Source organism: Grus americana, chromosome 2 (genome assembly GCF_028858705.1).
Source record: "Grus americana isolate bGruAme1 chromosome 2, bGruAme1.mat, whole genome shotgun sequence".
Taxonomy (NCBI): Eukaryota; Metazoa; Chordata; class Aves; order Gruiformes; family Gruidae; genus Grus; species Grus americana.
This window is the reverse complement of record NC_072853.1, coordinates 77,762,207-77,782,431: the sequence shown is the minus strand read 5'-3', so window position 1 is coordinate 77,782,431 and position 20,225 is coordinate 77,762,207. Positions and strand designations below refer to the sequence as shown.

The window sequence follows — 20,225 nt, the reverse complement described above, 5'->3', positions numbered from 1 at the left end:
ACTGTAGCAGTAAATTGAAAAGCAAATATACTATCCAGTTCCTCTGGACTAAGACAGCTAGGATCTTGCAGTTGATACACAGCAAAAGATATTCTGCAGTCATGCAAAATGCATGTCCAGAAACAGTGCCTTGACACAGATCTTGTGCTTAAGGTTAACAGTGACATCATAGGGATGAATAGTTTGCTATTAAAATAAAACCTCATTTATTGGGAAGAGAGCAGCAAATTCAATCTAGGATCTCTCTGCCTCCTGCATTTTCTTTATAATCTGTACCTTGCTTTCAGTCTTCAGTATCAGAGAAGCTCAAAAGATTTAAGTTTAAATGAATACGTAAACATTCCTGAAGAAAAATCCTTCCACAAGATCAGAGCTAACACTACAGTGATGAGATGCACCATATTCATATTCCCTTGTTCTGAAGCTAGTACCAAAGTTCACTGTATCATACCTATTTACAATGCATCAGAAGTTTTGGCACAAATAGCAGTTGTCACACACGCTAGATGTTCCTTTGCTGGAACCTGGGCATAGTATTATGCCAGATCATGCCACGGATAACCTCTTCAACTCCAGGAGAATAGGCTTCTCTTCCTTAATCAAGTGCAGCTCAGGACTGCTCACCCAGAACTTGCTCATCCTCACATATCCAAGTGTAAGTAGGATGAACTCATCAGTTATTTGTCAGAAAGCTGCCATTCCATTCCAAATTAAGATAACATGCTGGCAGTCTACTAAGGACATAATACCAATAAATGACCAGGGCTTAAACTAGAGTGTCACAAGCACATGGGCATAAAGCTTTTTATTTTGTTAAAAAGGGTAGCATTTCCATTTACTTTGTGAATGCCCAAACTGACTGCAGGTCTTTGAGAGCTTCTTTTTCACTTTTCATTAATTTCTCTAACATCAGGCAATGAAGTTGCATCTTTAACATCAGGCAAACAGGGACTAAGGGGAGGTCATAACCTCTCACCACCCATTATGTTGGGAGTGCACAAATCTTAGAGCAGATATTCGCATTTTCTCATAAGACTTATTACAGCAAAATCTTTCTCACTGACATACTCAAACCAGGAGCATGGCTAGTAGTATCACTAGCAAGCATCATGCTGTTCTTTTTCCATTAGCCAGATGGTGCAACTAAAACTTTTACCATATTTACTGGAGGTGGAATGAAAAGACAATTCAACACAGAAAATTCAGTAGCATAAAGGAATTACGGAAAGTAACCAGAACATAAAGAAGGTACTCGTCCCTCAAGTTACCAAATTTTTATTGAATACAATTCTTAACTTTTAATTCCATATTTGACTAGATTTTGAAAGCAGTCAAGAAAGAGGTACTTGGACCTCTCTTGGCATCATTCAGTCATTCACTATTGTAGTTAACTGGATATTACATCTTATTCCAGTCAATGCCTCCACCTAGCACAGAATGCTTCTGTAGATTTATAATGAGCACCTCATGCCATGTAATGCAATTTCATGCTTTATAATCTGCACTACCTAATTCCATGTTGATTTAACTCCATACTGAAATAAAAACACTTTATAGAATCTTAAGAGTCTGGGAACATACCTAAGGAGAACACAGCCTCCTCTTCCAGGAAGTTACAGTAAAACCCAACAATTACTTTCAAACTGCACTTTCAAAGAAGGAAGCTGACAGCAAGACTTTACATATGAAGGCCCCATTATCATAAAAACATGAACTAACTGCTTGGCTGAAAATAGTAAGGAATATTATTCACCTTCACAGCACAACATGATGTTCAAGTTCAATTTGGGGTGTGGGGAAAAAGGACCAGAATTTGACAGTGGGAGATTTTGCTTGATGGGAAGATTTATGAAGACATATTTCCATTCTTCTACTTAATTAACTACTGTTAACTTGGGCTTTTATATTTTATTACATCTAACTACTACTACGAAGAGTACCAAAGATTTAGGATGGAATTAAGACCCATTTAATTTAATGAAAAAATATTCAATTTCAGTAATTTTTCTGAGCAGGGGAAGCTATTCATGTGCTGTAGCAGCTTAGGGACAGTATCACATTAACTGCTGTTATGTCAGTTGAGGCTTTGAAGAATATTATAAACTCTGCTTGTTATTAGTTTAATTCATTAAAAGAAAAAGCTTACAATGTCACTGCCGGAGAGTGATGATACAGAAGAGGCAGATGAGCCGGAGGATAACTGTTGCGTACTAGCCAAAGACAAAGCCAAGCGTTGGTTGTAAGACGGTTCAGAGTCTCTGTTCTGTTGCTGTTCTCCATTGCATGGAGTTATCTGGTCTCTTATTTTCAACCTATTATCTGTTAACAGAAAACATAAGCATCATTTAAGAGCACAGAATACAAACACATGGGCCTTGAAGTCTAAGAAGAGCTGCAGTTTAACAAGCTAATTGAAAAACAGGCTCAGAGAAAACTAGTCTTGGGTTAGAAAGTTACAAATTCATTTTATTTTTTTCCCTACATATCTGAATGATTAATTTCAAGGCATGAGTATTTTGAATTACATCAGATTCAAGAAAAAAATTTAAGTTGGTGTCAAAGATTCCTGCTATACCTACCAAGTTCAGGTGATAAATTAATTTTGCTCCCCCACTTCTTTTTAATCCAAGCCCTGTAGTCAATCACTTCTTGGGTCACTTTGATGATTCTACCTAGTGTGCTAAAAAAAAATTTCAATGAAGTATTAAACAAAGACTGTTGGTTACATACTTGCAAGCATTTCAACAAGCAATCAAATTATGCTACAAGACAATTTAAGATATCCCTAACCAAAGAATCCTTTTGAACTTTCATTTTCTTAGCACACCATTTAATCCACTGGAGTATCACAATTTTTAAAGTAGTACATTACTTATCTTCTACCATACTAACACGCAAGCACTGACACATCAGTAACACTTTTACTCTATTTCTAAATGGAGTGCATCTTAATTATCAAGAATGTACACGCAGACACCAGTGTACTTGATAATAGGAATTTACAGGTTCTTGCATTTCTCCATGCAGAATATATTTTTTTCCCCACAGAATCTGGATTACAACAGTTATGGGATGTACTGAAGACATTAATATCCCAGCCCCCCAGCTGACCTTCACACTGAAGACAGAGACCTTCACTAGTCCTTGCTTACAGATTCACAAAACAACTTAAAAGGTGTAAGATCCCCACAATTATAAAGGAAGTACCATGGATCGTGAGGTAGTGGAAACAAGAAACAGACTGGCTCCAAAACCAGAATACATTAGAATTTAAGAAAATTCATTACAGTAAGTCGTTCAGAGAAAAAGCCTACCTGGTCCTGCTGAACAGTGACCAGTTATCAACAAGTACAAAGTAACATTCTTCCAACATACCTTCCCAACATTCAGCTATTTCAATTGTACTTCTTGAGCAGGAGTTGTGCCCTTGTTTGACAGCTAAACTTTCAAGCTTTCCTTTCATCAGGGACTAGTGGCTGAAACACTAACTATAAACTCCACACAAGATACATGAGGGACCGACTATTGTACAAAAATGGGCTGTGAAAAGTTACCATCTTGGAGAAGGTAATGTTATTTTAGCTTTGAAAATCTTCAACGGTTACAATAAAGCTTATTTTGAATTTCACATCAAAGGCACATTGTACCTGTACCAGATTTTTCTTTTGGTTTAGGTGTATAATGGGAAGGGAAAACATATACAGCTTAAATGTATTTAGACAGCCTTTATTAGATCATTTCATAGTAACACTTTAAAACAAAGCAATAATTCTCCTACTGGCTTAGCAATTACTATTTCATGCAACACCAAATACCAGATGTTCCATGTTTAGTCTTCCAACTTCAGAGACATGTCAGTGTATTAGTACTGAAGAAGGCAGTCCAGCATTTTAAGCAAACATTGAATCAAATAGTATCATCTAAGTTACAAGCCAAATAGGTGCAGAAGGGCCTCATGGACAGAATGAATGTCATCCACCATTTTATTTATGTAACGTAAATAAAATTATGCATGTTGGAAAATAAAATCTCAAATTTTATATGTAGAATTAAAGGCATGATTGTCACCACTCAGCAACTAAGGATCTGATTTGTAATAGGTATTTTTTTGGAAACAACAGTCCAACAGCTAAGAAAGCACATTAAGAAAGGAACAAATAAAACAGAGGATAGTATTTTGTCAATGTACACTCCCATGACACAGCAGCATTTTAAACGCTCGATGCGGTTCTGGTTTCTCAGTCTCAAAAAGGAAGTTAAGCCAGAGAAGACAGAATGAAGACAAGGATGGCCAATACTGCAGAGAATCAGCTGTGGCCCTGAAGTTGCAGTTCCCAAGACAGCAATGCCAGGACAGGACTCAAACATCCACATTGTGGGTCTCTTCAGCACTGGGACAGAGAAGGAAATCTTGCAGCTAAAATGTTTCATATGAGAATGCCTTCAGAAAGGTTTGAGCTTTTACTCCAGGATAACCTATAAATTTCAGAACTACTACTATATGTGGTCTTAGAACCAGAAAATGAACACAATCTCTTATGGAGGAGTTTGTCAAGTCTGAAGCTTCTTGGAGAACTCTCGCAGAAGCAAATCAATAGTCATGCCTTCATATACAAGAAGGAAAATGAATGATATAGGATGGTATTTTTATCAGCCTGGGTGACTGATATACCAAAACCACCTGCTTTCAAATAGGTGTAAAGAGTGAAACTACTGCTACACCAACAAGTATGGCAGAGTTGACATACAGAACCTGAGAATCTCACCTGGAAATTCTCTCACTATCTCCTGTCACAGAGAACAAAGCCTCAAACTCTCATTTTTGGCAGAAAGAGGGGTGGGGGGTGGGTGGGGAGGAAATCACTAAGTTATGAGGTATGGGGTTCAAAGGCAGATCCATGCTACATTGCTGGTACACCAAAATTAAAAACATTCATTATGACACATCAGAAACTGAAAGGTGATTAAGGCTATACTGCCATGTACTTAATAGAGCAGCAAAAAAAAGTGGACATGTGATCAAACTAGATACTACTCTCAAAGAACATCATTTCATATGTATGGGACTCAAGCACATCCACAGGTCAGAGAATATTTTTTTTTAAATAAGCATTTAAAAATTGTGTTTATATCTGTTGTCAACACTGAAAATGCTTAGGAACAAAAAAAACCTATTAATCTGCCCCGCCTTTAGTATGAGGAAATTCCACACTTCTGTGGGGTTTTTTTTGGTTGAGGCCAGAATTTCTACAGAAATGAGACACTCCCACAGTTCTTCAAAGATGCTTGTTTGGAAGACATGGAAAAAACACAGTTAACTGGTTAATAAAATTAGACTGCTCTCCTATGAAAGATGCCCTGTTAAGATTTTTTCCCTTAGTACAATCATATAGTAAAACCAGGAATAAGCTATTTACATACCTAGTTTATTTTATGATAAGAGTTTAGAAGTTTTTTTTTTTAAACACACTGCAAGCCATCAGTTCACGGGGATACTTTTTAGCTGTCATTAAGCACAACTATGGTGCAAATTTTAAAATCACTCCTAAAAGGCTCAGATTGTTGACATAAGATTCAGCAAAATCAAATATCTAAAGCTTCAGCCAAGTTCCACATGAATGAGTACCACAGCAGGAAGAAAACATCTAGTCTGTGAAAGTCACAGTCAAATTAACTGTTCAGTAGGCCTTAACTGAACTTATGAAATATCTCACTGGTATTAAAAGGGAAATATAATCTAAAAAGCAGACTAAGGAGCACCTGAGAAGGATCTGCTTGAGCATGAGGATAAAAAAAATCCAAAACCTTTACCCAGACAAACACTCTGTGTAGGAAAAGCTGATATTGCTGATACCTCTCCTAAGAGACAGCATGCATTCTAGTGACAGCCACGTACCGTTCAAGATGTGAAGGAAAGGAAGGACTGTTTCAGACAACATATTTCTACATTCTATGTCAGCAGATCTAGCAGGCAAATTTAACATTCTCTTTGACAGCTCCCACAGCTCCCAGGACTATCATGGCCAACCAGAGGCAACCCAAACCCTGTCATATAGGCCTGTCAGCAGTTAGATCAGTTGAACTGTATACTAGGAAGAGACCGAACAATTTTAAAGCACAGAGATGGAAAAATCACTTTATGTATGGCCCAGACTATTGTTTTGAAGACTAACACCTGTAAATGACAATGCCAGACGTGTTGCAGCAAAACCCTGCCAAAGCTTCCTCAAACTCTGGTCTGTTGGCGTGACAGTTCCTTTCCCTCATCCACCTGCACCACACATCTGGCACAAATAAGGAGCAACCTGTTACCAACCTGCAACTCTAGGAACTGAAGAAAGGTTTCAAAAGTCTTAGTCATACTGGAAGGGCACATCACAGCAGAAGCAGTCTTCCATTGCTCACTTCTTATGACCTCGACTGCCTCCAAAATGTGGTTACACTGCTGTTTAGAGATGCGGTCTTAGCACATATTTGTATCTGAACCATGCGACAGGCCAACATGTAAGCCAACATCCTGATCTACAGATCTAAGTATTAACCTAAGGATGCATTTTTGTCACATCCAGATCAGCATAATTGAAGGCTGTTAAATGGTACAATATCACTCTCTCCACCTTCCCCCAAAACACGAACTCCTGCTGCTTCTCTTGCTTTTGATCTACCCATCACTTCTTGACAGGACAGAAGTGTTGACATATTTGTTTTCAGTCAGGCCAGAAAGTTCATCTGACTCACATTCTGACTGCAGGATCGCTAGATCTGATCCAAGGCAAGAGTCTGGAATATACAGACTGAGAAGGAAGAAAAAGGACAGGTGATATGAGGTAGCCCACAGACAGGCTAGACAAGGTACAATATGAAATTGTACCTTAATATAGAGACTATGTACAGGGTACTAACAGAGGCCACTATTTTAAAGAACATGAATCAGTGAGAAAGAGTGTGTCACCAAACATCTGCTAAGGTTTCCTGTGGTTTATCAAGAAACAGAATATAACTGGGAAAATGGTCACTAAGTTGAAACTTCATGTCCAAAAAACAACAAAGCTGGTGACGGGTCTGGAGACCAAGCCTTATGAGGAACAGCTGAGGGAACTGTGGTTCTTTAGCCTGAAGAAAAGGAGGCTGAGGGGAGACCTTATCGCTCTCTACAACTACCTGAAAGGAGGTTGTAGCCAGGTTGGGGTTGTCTCTCTTCCCAAGTAACAAGCAATAGGACAAGAGGAAACGGCCTCCAGTTGCGCCAAGTCAAGTTTAGACTGGGTATTAGGAAAAATTTCTTCACCAGAAGGGTTGTCAAGCATTGGAACAGGCTGCCCAGGGAAGTGGTTGAGTCACCATCTCTGGAGGTATTTAAGGACATGTAGATGTGGCACTCAGGGACATGGTTTAGTGGTGGACTTGGCAGTATTAGGTCAACAGTTGGACTCGATCTTAAAAGTCTTTTCCAACCTAAATGATTCTATGAAAAATATCACTCCTTACAAACTTCTTCAGTTGGCTCACTTAAGATGACACACTCTTCTCTAGAGACAGGCTATGGCCAAAGAGTATACCTAAGCTATTCAAAGCACATACTGACACTGATCCTTAAGAAGGAGCTATTCTATCCATAACTATGTTTTACAGCTAGGCTCATGTCCCCCCGGTCCAAAATATTAAGAAAAGAAATCAAACATGATTTTCATTCACCTTGGCTGAAGTCACAACACCAAACTTGACCTTGAGTGCAAGTTGTACAGATTCAAAAATGGATCAGTCTCCTTATTTTCCTACTAGGAAAACCTCTCCTTCCAAGATAACGGGAATCTGTTTGCTCTAACAAAATCTACTGAACTATCAACCTTTCCTGAGTCATTCTTGAAAGACGATGGGTGAGATAGGTTGGGGACAAAACAGTGTTAAGGTAATTTCTGTAGCTGTAAGAATTACCTTCAGGACTCAGATGATTATTGCTTTCACTCCAACAGAAGACAGCTTCCAGCTCCCACTACACTCCAGATATTATATTTGGAAGCTTGCATGAAGAGGCTGGTAAGAGTGATTTGATACCCCTTATTATTCTGCAGGACTTACTACAGAACATGGACAAGAAAAAGGCTGATGCTGAAAGACCAAAATCTGACTCTTTTTTCACACTGGGAATATCAGAAGCAGCAGCTGGCTAGAATACCTTAAGTTAACTTAGGCGTGTGCTCCTTTGGGTTGGACTGACCCTGAAAAAGAGCAGTAACGATCACCCAGAAAGATTTGAAATACATTGAGATTGTCATCTACAAAATAGGACTCTGTACACAGAATTTTTCCCTGGAAAGACCTGATATGAATTCAAACCCACTAGGTAGTTCAAGAACAAACTGTTCCACTTAGAGGAAGACTAGCCCAAATTTATGACAAAACTGAATAAACTCCAGTCAGCCTGGGAAGTTCAGCCTCCTGCAAGTTCCTACCCTTTCAAGTGCTCTTCATTTAGTTTCTGTGCATCCTTCTAGTAGAAGGTCATATAGCTAGTCACTGCTCTTAAAGGGAGCCCATTGTTTACAGTTTAACCTACCACTAACAAGCCTAGAAAAGGGAAAAAATGGACCAGGACAACGGGCTCCTAGATGACTGAGGCTGTAGATCAGGCCACTAGAAAAGTCCTTATACAGAGCCTGGATCACTCTGCCTAACAAGCGGAAGAAGGATCTGAAATATACCTGGATTACCCAAGCACATCAGGTTTAAATGAAAACTGAGACTGAACATGGACTGCTGTTGAAGTTCTGCAACAAGCTTGTTACCAAACACCTCCACCTACACTACATCATCCACCTACAGGTCCTTTGGCACTGACAAGACTGGTGTTGGGGGAACTACTTGCATATAGGACTTTGCTGAATGCTGTTCCTCTTGCAACACCACTCCCTTTGACAGAATGGCGTGATGAGTTCTGAGACTCAGACATCACTAGCAGAGACAACCCAGAACTAGCAGGAAAACAGGTCAGATGTAGAACACCTGAACACTGCTGCTGGGACTTCTCCCCGCATTTGAAATTGTGACAAAATTCAAACATTCTTCCCCAAATACAGTAAATGTACATGTGAAGTACACATATTGATGACATCTGAGGCTTCCATTATACACATTTACAAATTTACTTTTGGTGTCTGCAATAATACAGGTACCTCATAAGAGAATGACTAGATCCTTTGGAGAACCACTGAGAAGTTTACAAAGGCCAGAACCCAAGACAGAAGTAAAACTTCAGGAATCCCTAAGTTGTTCTATCTATACTTATGTAAGAATTAAGTTTCATTCAGCAACAACTGTCAGCCAGTACACATTTAAACAGATACACCTTTCATCTGTCTTAAAACAGCAGTTTCAAATGTCAGTGTGTAACACTATGTACCACTCCTCCTGTATCTCCACGAATGCAGTCTCAACCTTTGTGAATTTAGTACCACAGAAAACCTAGAGATTCATGGGTGCTATTAAAATACTGTCAGTCATAAATCCACATGTGAAAGACCATGTCTGCTTTGTGGTAAACTTACTATAGGAGAACTATTTCACCTTCCAATGATGTTAATGCTGAAAGTTAACAGTTTGACTACAGTTTGGAATTGTATCTAGATGGTTTATGTGATTGTTACAGCCATCCCTCCCCGAGATTAGCTGGGGAGCTCAAAGCCACTGGGATTCTAGGGAAGTCTCAGGGAAGAGACATCCTCTGATCTAGCCCCAATTTGTACCAAGAGTAACAACAGATGCTAGAGCAGATACATGAGTGAAAACACAATGTGGCTGATGTCTTTATTTTCTGTCTCCTCCCCCTTTCAAAAAACAGAGAACCAGCAGAGGTGAGAGCTGAGAAAGTACCATTTGTACTGGGTTTCTAAGACAGACATTAAGAACTGCATTAAAAATGGCACATCTAGAAGTATGCTACTTTTAATGGCAGTTCTGACATTACAGTCAAAGTGAACTGATTCTTTTAATAGCTTAATTACATATCAAGGCTTATCAAACAGCTTATGGGAGTATGTATTAAAGAGCTAGGGAAATTTCCAGCCTTGTCGTGTAGTTTTGTGCCTAAACAAGCAATTTGATCACACACAGTTCTTTCTGCCATAGTAGAGACATACATCATAGTCAACATTAAACCAGCAGACCTTCCTTTGAAATACTTTAAGCAGACTGTTTAAGGAAAGACCAATTATCTTCTGGCTCCCTTTCACACTAAGAGAACCTCACATTGCACTCATCCTGGGTTTTCTCACACTGTCTTCATTTCAATGCTGCACATTAAGGTGTCACACTCATACCACTGGGCAGCCTAAATTTCTGGGCAGATTTCAATACAGCCACAGTTAAACATTAAATAACAATATTCCTTTTATTGATTTAGACCCAAACATTCCTAATTGATTACACAGACAAATGGATATTCAAAAAGTGGACTAATTACCTCTCAGAATCTCTATTTGGATATGATCTTGCAAGTGGTGATACTGCATGGCTAAGAACAATGTAGGCATAATCAAAAACTTGTTTCACTTGCATGGCACCGTAAGAACTTCTGCCAACGTCGTTTCCTGAAATAATGTGACAATCATCAGATCATCTTTTTTTAATATCAGTAACCAGAAAATTATTCATACTTAAAGCTCAGAAACCTTAACAATACAGCTTAACTCTGTTTAAACTGGTTAACCCATCCTACTCATCTCAGGAACAACTAAGTGTGCCTATCTCAACAAAAGAGGCTAACCTTAGGAATGACACTTAACATTATGCGTTCAATTTACCACTTTTAAAATACTGATGTGCCAGCGCCTGAAAGAAACAGAGATAAGCTTAAAGCTCTTACAGCTGTCTTTTAAGAGGGAACCTATCAAGCTTAAAGCACATCTCACTTACCAGTAGATTTTCTGCAGGCCAAATTCCGCTTAAAATTCCACTTGTGCAAGCACATTATCTTCAGGACAGGTATACTTACATCAACCACTACTTAACCTTATCAAAACTACAGATTAATAAATCAGCTCATACAGATTATTTATCTCCACAGGATAAACCAGTCAAAATCTGTCATAAAGGATTCCAGAAGTTTGTACAGCATTGTTCTTTGATCAAGTTAGTGGCACTTCTTGACTGCCTCTCTTTAAGTATGAGTAACATTTATAGCAGAACTCCTTCCAAATCCAGTGCCATGTGTGAGGAACTCCAGGAGAACATGCTAATGCTTCTGCATCAGTGACAATGTACAAGCATTGGTCTCCCACTTGACAGCTAGAAAGATCTTAACTATTACTAGTAAGAAGAAACATTTGAGGTTTTTTGTAGATATATTTGGCACCAGACACCAAAAGGTTCACTGTCATCACTCCATTTAAGAAACACAAGAAAACTTGCTTCGAATTACATGTCTAAAATACAGACCAGATCTTGAGTGGGTAGAAAGCTGCTTACAGTAAAAGGTTCCCTCCTTCAGAATGATGCTTGAAATGCTGTGAGAACACTGGAAAGGGATGAACCACCAAACATGTTTATTTTAAGCTTGAAAATCAGATCAGGGCCCATGAACAGGTTTTAATGAAAAATCTGCTTTGAAAATTGATAGGTAAAGGACAGGATCTATCCTTTGGAGGACTGAATCCAACGAGGCTGAATTTGACTTTAGAGGTACCTTTCACTCGCTGAAGTATTTTGTCCAGCAAGCCATTATAGACAAATATGCCGAGGTCTGCCATCCGGGGAAAAAAAAAGCCTTAGCTTTATTACTTGACAACACATTTTAGTTCAAGATTCTCCAACCGTAATGCCACTTCAACAGAAAAGCATAATCAATGAAAACAGACTGGGAACATAAGACTATTTTGGGAACACAGAATTTCTTCAGTAATTTACATGGTCAAATAAAAACTTATCAAGAAATACTTCCTGCTTATTGAAGTAACTGAGTATCTTGTTCTGAATGCACCACTGCAGTATCCAGCAGCTACTAGGCTCAAAATTACAGAAGCCTCTCTAAATGGCATATTTACAATTGGACTCCATCCTGAAGCAGAGACCAATGTGGGCCTAGGACAGTGAATCTAGGAATAAACACATCGTAGTTAAGTTCAGAGCTATACTATAAAGTAACAGAGGCCTTCACAAAGGACTTGGTCCAAAGGCAGCTGAATAGACCAAGGTATTTCAGTGGTCAAGAAATCAGAATACAAAAAAAATGTTAATTCTACTAGAAGAACAATGATTAATTCAGTACAGGTTTTCCAGGGGCAGGACACATTGTCATGTCCTGCAATGATGGTGTTTTCTACATAATGACATGCTAAACATATATACAAAAGAGAATTAAATTGAGAAGCAATACAGAGATCAAATATATACAAGTGGCTAAAACACCACAATTGTACCTAAATTCATGTCTGTCTGTGGTTGGACTTGATGATCTTAAGGGTCTTTTCCAACCTAAATGATTCTGTAAATTCACAGAACAGGCATACATACTTATACAAATTGCATTAGTCTAATCCAGTGCTAAGGAAGCTACATTTGATACACATCCTGCGTGGAGTTACACCAAAATGAAGACACTGCTGCTACAAACTGTTGGTTACTCCTTGTGTCAGTTGTTGCCACCTCCACTGTTGTGCCAACAAAAGAAATCATGATCCTTCCCTAATCCACTTACGGCAAACTCAGGCAGTTTAGTTTAAACCACCAACGAAGTTGTGTATGAGTCTTGATTGAAGCAGATTTGAGAACAGAGGCAGGATAGCTCATGCCATAGCATGCCTAGGTTCCTGGATTGCCTCATTCTGCACCTGTAATTAGTTCATAAAAATGTCTGAATAAACAAGTCTTATTCAATTATGCAGTCTGCAGAGCTTCTGACTTGCACTGCAGCTGAAAAGCAGGTATGGAAGCCAAAGCTACTACGCAAGCCACTGTGAACTGTACCAGTCAGGTCTGTATAGAGGTGGCCCTACCCACTCCCAAAAGCAACTTATTAAAGGAGCCAGAACATGACATATTTGCATTTGCTGTCTTGAATAGATTTTTTTTTTCTAAGAGATCATTCTCATTAGCAGGTCATGTCTTACATACCTGAGCATCCTTCTTTTGTCACAATCTACAGACTGATCAGTTAAAGCACATAACTCAAATGCTTCATTCCCTAAAGGAGCAGGTCTAAGATTTCTATCACTCGCTATCAGCATTACCGCTCCGACAGGTAGCCTTCCATTACCTGAAGCAGTTTTAAAAACATGGCCTGGAAAGGTAAAGGTAAGACCATGAGCTAGGACTGAAGCAGATCCATTTATATTAAGCTATTATCAGGTAAGCACCTTTTTGCAACATTCAGCATTAAAGAGGCTCTTTCAGATGCTAACTTCAATGTATCTGTGTATTTTTATAAATGCAGGTTTTATATACACACACATATATTTGCAGGTTCTAATGACAAATAGCAGATATTGAAAAGCTGCAATGACTGACTTTGGGCAGCCACTAAGGCTAGACCAGATAATCTCAATAGTTGCTGCCAATCTTGAAATCTCATTACTTTCCGTATTTGTGACCCATCAAGATGCAGAAACAAGCAAATGAAGTGTAATTAGTCCTGCGAGTTAAAGAGTCTCTTTTCAAAGAAAATGCATTGAATTTAAGGTTTAGAATTTTTGTTAGTGCCTGTAGCAATTCAGAATGAAGAACAACCTCTCATGAAGGGAGCAGTGCAGGTGGAACTCCAAGTCTTAACCAGTGATTTAGCTACTCTTGCCACTGCCAATCTGAACCAAGATCAAAATCATTACCATTCTGAGAATCAGAAATGACTGAAGGACCTTGATAACCACGTGATTCACAAAGGCATAAAATAATAAGCTTCCCTAACAGTCTGCTGAATAAATGCCAACTCTGTTTTACCACAGATTAAAGATTTGTCACCTGCAGAGTCATGTCTTCCAAGACAGAATACTGCTACACCAACACCACACAAACCTCTTCTTGGATGATATCATCTACATTGCTCCAACATGTTCCTGCGAACAAACTTCTGAGTGCCTAGCTTTGCAGTTCTCCTAAATGAATGCTTTGACTTTTACAGATCAAAGAAAGGACAACTGCTTTGAGACACTGAAATGGTGGCAGCTACAAGATGTTTATAGAAACTCCCTTCTTTGGATGATGCTAAGGGAAAGATTTTCATCTCATTACCCTGTCCTATGACACTAACTCTAGATGAAGAATTTTAAGGTACATATGGAGATCAAGTATAAACTACCACTTTAAAATGCATCACTGGCTCAATTAGTCTGACATTTCAAATCCAGATTTCAACACACTTCCCACCTCAAGTGTAGACTCCTGACGTCTTTGTTGGAATCCGGGTTCTCAAATCACAGATACTATAATCCTCTAGCACCCAATAATCAGTCTTTTAGAATCTCAGAGGAAACCCTACAGCACCCAGGAGAATCTGAGCAAAACCCACTATGACCAAAACATCAACCCAACAGGTTGATGCCTGTTCCTTCCAAATCTAGGAACTAAGAGAAGGTACTGAGCAGGTAGAACTGAAGTATCATATCCTTCTGATTACATAATTTATCTGTTAGCCAGATATCACTATTTCACACTGAAGAAAAAACAGTTCCTCCAACTTTAAAGAACTAATCCCACTGAACTTAATCCTGTCCCCTACAAGACTGTCTAAAGCTATTCTTATGAGTTGTACCTTTCAGCGTCCTATTGCTGAGCTAGTGCATATGCACATAGGACAGACTTTTACACTACTTGGATAATCTTGAGAAATTGAAAGGGTTTTTTTCCCATCCCTGTATTTTTTAATCTGATTTCTGGATTAAGAAGTCACCTTTCAAAGTCTTCTTCCACAGCTTAACTAGAACTTTAGAGAAAGCTGTGATCAGGCTAAAAAAGGATCACAAAAAACAAGATTAAAAACTTGTGCATACAGTACAAAAACAGGTTTGAGGGAAAAACTCTACAGCAGCTTATGCTAACTTAAGTCAAGAAATATCTGTGTCCACTCTTTACCAAAATACTTGTTCCCATCTCCTCCACAGTACTGGCACTGACCCTCAAGGAGTTAGACACTGACTGGATCTGACAACAAACTAATCAAGCAGAGAGGACTTGTCGACTGGACAAGGACCAGAACCCTTGGAAGAGTTTTTTGTACTGGGACACAAGCAGTAACAGAACTAAAATAATTAACAGAATTCTAGACATCACCTACGTGCACTTGACAGGTACTTTTAGATACTGCAGGAATATGCGATTAAGTCTAGATCTAAGGAGGCTGCATTCATGAGATCCAATTCAAAGAGCCATCCTATATGTTCTATATAATTTTCCTCCTAGTTCTGAAGCTCTGTTGTAGCTGCCATAAAATATCCCTATGGGACACAGTGGTCAGATAACCAAGTTATTGTCAGCTTTCATTTCCCTTGCCAAAACACTTTCTCTCCTGTAAGAATTACATTATCTCAGCCCATATAACCTCACCTAAATTTAATTCTTATCAACTCTTTGATAGCATATAATTAGATATGTTTCTTCTAAACTATAGTTCTTTGCTTCAGCAAGATTTATGCTAGGAGGAACAGTTCAGAGCCCCTACTGGACTTGCAACTTATTTTTTTCCTTCTCTGAAAAGTCATCGAATAGAAGAAAAAAATCCAAAGCACTATTAGCTGTGATTAAAACACTGTGCAGCATATGTAACAACTCTTTCAGTCCTCAGCAGATTCGAAGGAACAGAACTGGAGGCCAGTAAAGGTTTTTGACTCTAAAGAAACATGGCTCATGCTGCTACTCAAACGGGTCTTCAGGCAAGTAAGTACGCAGCTACTGAAGGAAATCTCAATAATGCAATAAAAGTTCTGCCAACTCACAGCTATGCCTGGCCAAGTGCAACAGTCATGATGGACACAAACCGAGAGCTACAAACGTATCGGAGATGTGGTTTGACAAATCAATATCTTAGCTTGCAACCTGTTCTAGAGAACTACGAACGTTCAGCATATTGAGTATTTAGAAAGGTGCCAGACTTCAGCTCCTGATCCATGGTATTTGCTTTAGAAGTGCTATACATAAGCAGTCTACCCACAAGACATGACAGTATGGAGTTTGAGTGCCAATTACATTCTAGAAATACTAATGCTGAAATACAAATTAACTGAAAATTGACTTTGTTAAAAAGCTGTTTGGGGATTTCAGCTACTTGTGACAGTCTAAATAGAATCCAAACTGAGTACTATAAAGCTGGAAATTTTTCTCAGGAGCTCAGCCAAAATTAATCTTGATTACTTTGAAGGTTACTGAATCAAAACCAAATCTTAAAGGAAAAAAGTATTTTAAGTTACTTTCAAAAGTACATGCAATTATAACTGGCATTCTTTAAATGTCCCTGTGCAGCACAGAAGCCAGTTATGCAAACCACCCTTCTCATCACCGCCATAATACAGCTGCTCCCTTGCTACACATCCATGGATACACACCCATGTTTCTGTGCAGTCTCCACTGCACCACCCTGCAGGACAGGTACCTCATCTGGAGCGTTTCTTTCCCATACAGTACAATTTATCTGAAGTATGGCATCACACACTGTGGCGGAAAAAGCTACACCTTCCATTCTCGTATCAAACAACGGAGAGCTGTTCCTACTAACAAACTCCCTTCCAGGATTTTCTGGACCTCTTTCTTTCACTACCCCTTAGCACTGTTAGAGAATTTTATTATACACTCAACACAGTTCTGAATATCCAATGCATTATGTATCTGCACTGTTTGCATGCAATCTGATTTACTCAGGCTATGAATCCTGGGAGACCTTCAAGTCCTTATCCCTTAAGCCCATCTCCGTAACTGTACCTAGACACCAGCAACAGTCTCTTCTCAGTGCAGCTTCTTAACTCATTTGGCAGACTTTAGGAACTCTAACATAAGCTGTGAGAGTACAAGTTGAACCAGAGCTCTGAAATATTGCAAGAAGTGTACAATCTTACCAGGCAGGAGAGGATCTTCAATACATAGCATGGATGGTCTGTATCCATTAGTCATGACCTTCATGATTTCTTCTTTGGCAATATAGGCACCTCCATTTTTTATTCTAATACCAGTTTTCAAGTAGTTAAAATTCCTTCCATAGAGTTCAAAAAATTCTATCAGAAGCATTCCAAGGTTTTCATCAGCTCTTCTGGCATCAATTCTTGGATGCAGCTATGACACAGAACAGTTATTAATTATTAAAAATTAATGCTTTTCGGACCATAACATAGTGCAACAAAAAAAGGTCTCATTTAAACAGTTGAGTGTAATCTCTTTTCAAAAGTCTGAACAGAGTCATTAATTCTTCATGCACTTAAACTACTTTCACATAACCAAGAGGGGGCAGCACTTCAGCAGTATCTGGAAGCCAAAAAATTCTTTCTTCCCTCCTCTTCCAGCTTTTTGAGGATTAGTAAATTCTTTTCCCCAAGCCAAAAGAACTGCATACTAGATTACAGCTTAGTAACAGAGTAATACCTGATTTTTCACAGAAAATCCATCGGTCTTAATGGTTTCAGAAGCAGAGGGAGGGAAGGAAGGAGGAATCTATTTACCCCAACTGAAATAGAGCTCTTTTCTCAATATCCCCATATTATATACAGTATGTAAAATCTATGGTAATATTTCAGTTAATCATTAACAACAGCAGAATATGCAGGTCTTCCCATTATCACAGCTGCTGAAAAACACTAACATTGTACCTCACCATACTCGTACAAAGCTTACTGTCACAAAAGTGTATTGAGAGAAGATATAACTCATTAGCTACTTCATCAGTTACCTACAACATCTGGTTTTAAGTATGTCAAAGTCTATCCAACATATAATTATAAAAACGACTGTTTGATTTCATAATTTTAATAAATACTGAAATCAACTACTCTGCACATTCAGTATCACTAGTCTAGGAAGCAACATACTTAAACTGCATCCTGGCAGATTTACAAAACACCAGTAAGATGATTCAGGTACTGGAACAGGCTGCCCAGGTCGGTAACATAATCCACATCACAGATCCTGGTATAGAAAGCAATGCACAGCCTCTATGCCATTCACAAGGCTCCTGCTGCTGTTTCAGTTCACACAGTGAACAGAAGTTCTTACATGTTTGAGAGGTAGTCCATAGGAGCTGCCAATGATCAAACACCTAGAGCCATAACAGTAAAGCTGTGCATTGCTGGGGGGTGGGGGGGGTGGGTCTAAAGAAAGGGCACCATAACAGGGCATAAGTACAGAAACCAAAATATTTTAAAGAACACAAACAAATAAGGAACAGACTTACCTGCAGGAAACTAATTGCCATTAAAATTAGGCTGTAAGAGCTAATTCCACCAGTAAAAACTTCATTCAAGTCCCTCTGAAGGAGGAACTGTTTTAATACTAAAATCAAGTAAGGCAGCAAAGAGTATTTCTGCAAAGCAAAATAAGTCTTATCAATGACAATGTCAACATTCCAAAACAAAAGAACTACACAATCTCAACACAAGAAGATTCATCTTCTAATACAAAAATGTTATTCAGTTGTATGCTATAAAGTGTTTCCACAGCTAGAACTGAAGCATACATATTTTTTTATTCTAGAAACAAATGAATAGAATTCAATTCTTATTTGATCAAACAGCTTACATATCAAATTTATTTCCCTCCCTAAACAGGAAGATTTTTATATCCTTCTTTGAATGCCAGTGTCACTCATTATAGTCAAAGCTTTCCATCTAAATAGTACTTTTACTGCAGAGGATAAAAGTAAACTTGATTTTAAGTATGTAGCTACAGAAGAATTGTTTTTAGACATTGGTTAGCAAGATAGTATTCATAATCAAGCATCACAAATTCAAGGTAAGCAAGACTTGAGCAGACTTGCTTTAGAAACAAATTTTAGTATCTATCTGCAGATGTAGATATGATTGCATAAGTCCTTTCAATGTACAGGTTTATCCACATAAACACCTAGTACTCGAAGGCAACACTGAATAGGTACCAGTAGAAAATAAATTAAAATATCCATGTTTAACTGGTATTAATGAAAATAGTCTTCAGCAATAAATTTTCAAAAGTCTTAAGCCATACCAAAAAAGGTTAGCTAAGCATCTAGCACATCCTTGGTAAGTAGTATAACATTCATTATTATGGCTGATACCTTCATGTATTCCTTGATAAATCGAGCTGCCTTCACACCAGTTTCTACATTAAAACTGATGTCAACTTTCACTTCTGTCTCCTGGTCAGTTAGTTTTATTATTGGTACCTGAGAAGATTAAAACAAGGTTTTATGAATACCCAGAAATGCAACGCTGGTGCTATTTTCCAGCTTGATCAAGACACATGGATACTATCAGTCCAAATGAATGCAGCTATCAAGACAAACATGTTTTTGAGAAAAGATAACAATCCTAACTTGACAAGCAAATGCTTTTTAGTGAGATGACTGAAAAACACAAGCATGTATGATCACATTAACTTACGGTCACTCATGTACTCTCCCATAGCTATCAGGTATCTGCCTTCACAGCTGCAATATCAGTGTTTTGTAAGACAACCAAATTTACTTAATTTAATGACTCACTGCTGTTAATAGGAGACCTTCTACTCTCATAACCTGTGGGAACTGCAGTCATCTGACCCAGCACTGCACCATTCACTTGCTAAACTGACAGAAGACTAGCCTAGCAGAAAAAATAAAGCGCTGTTGGTTTATCAAGCTGAACTGGTTCACTGCAGAGACAAACAAAAGCCAGAACGGATAAAAGCAAAGCAAGAGTAGCAATACTTCCTCTTCTGGTAGCAACAGATTCCTACGGAATACTCAATATGTAGTTCAGGCTCACATCACAACCTTGAAGGCAGTATCCTACAAAATTGTCTTACAATCAAAACCTAAACTTCAGCTGATAATACTTATTTTAAATTGAACTTCTTGAATTTTTAGTCTGAAATGGAAAACAAAAGCACAGAAGTATAGCATCATTTTATACCAACAGCAGAGTGAATAAAATAAGAAAGGTTAGTAAAATTGATAAGCCTAGCCTAGTGGCATTTTCCATCACTAACTGCTATCACTGATTTTGATAATCCCACTCATTCTCAGGTAAACCATAGATTACCAGAGCTACTGTTATGTACGGCTTACTCCAACAGAAGCCATCGAA

At 38.4% G+C, this 20,225-nt stretch overlaps 1 protein-coding gene across 5 annotated transcripts in view; it reads right to left on the bottom strand.

The window, feature by feature from the left end:
• Positions 1-20,225, bottom strand: part of TENT4A (terminal nucleotidyltransferase 4A) — a 67,434-nt gene that overhangs the window by 22,761 nt on the left and 24,448 nt on the right. For all 5 annotated transcript variants that reach the window (XM_054817178.1, XM_054817179.1, XM_054817181.1 and 2 more), the window contains exons 5-10: positions 19,217-19,324; positions 18,359-18,487; positions 17,034-17,247; positions 10,460-10,586; positions 2,580-2,680; positions 2,147-2,319 (exon numbers count right to left, since the gene is read on the bottom strand). In XM_054817178.1, coding sequence (XP_054673153.1) covers positions 2,147-2,319; positions 2,580-2,680; positions 10,460-10,586; positions 17,034-17,247; positions 18,359-18,487; positions 19,217-19,324 — 852 coding nt within the window. The remainder of the gene's footprint in view (positions 1-2,146; positions 2,320-2,579; positions 2,681-10,459; positions 10,587-17,033; positions 17,248-18,358; positions 18,488-19,216; positions 19,325-20,225) is intronic.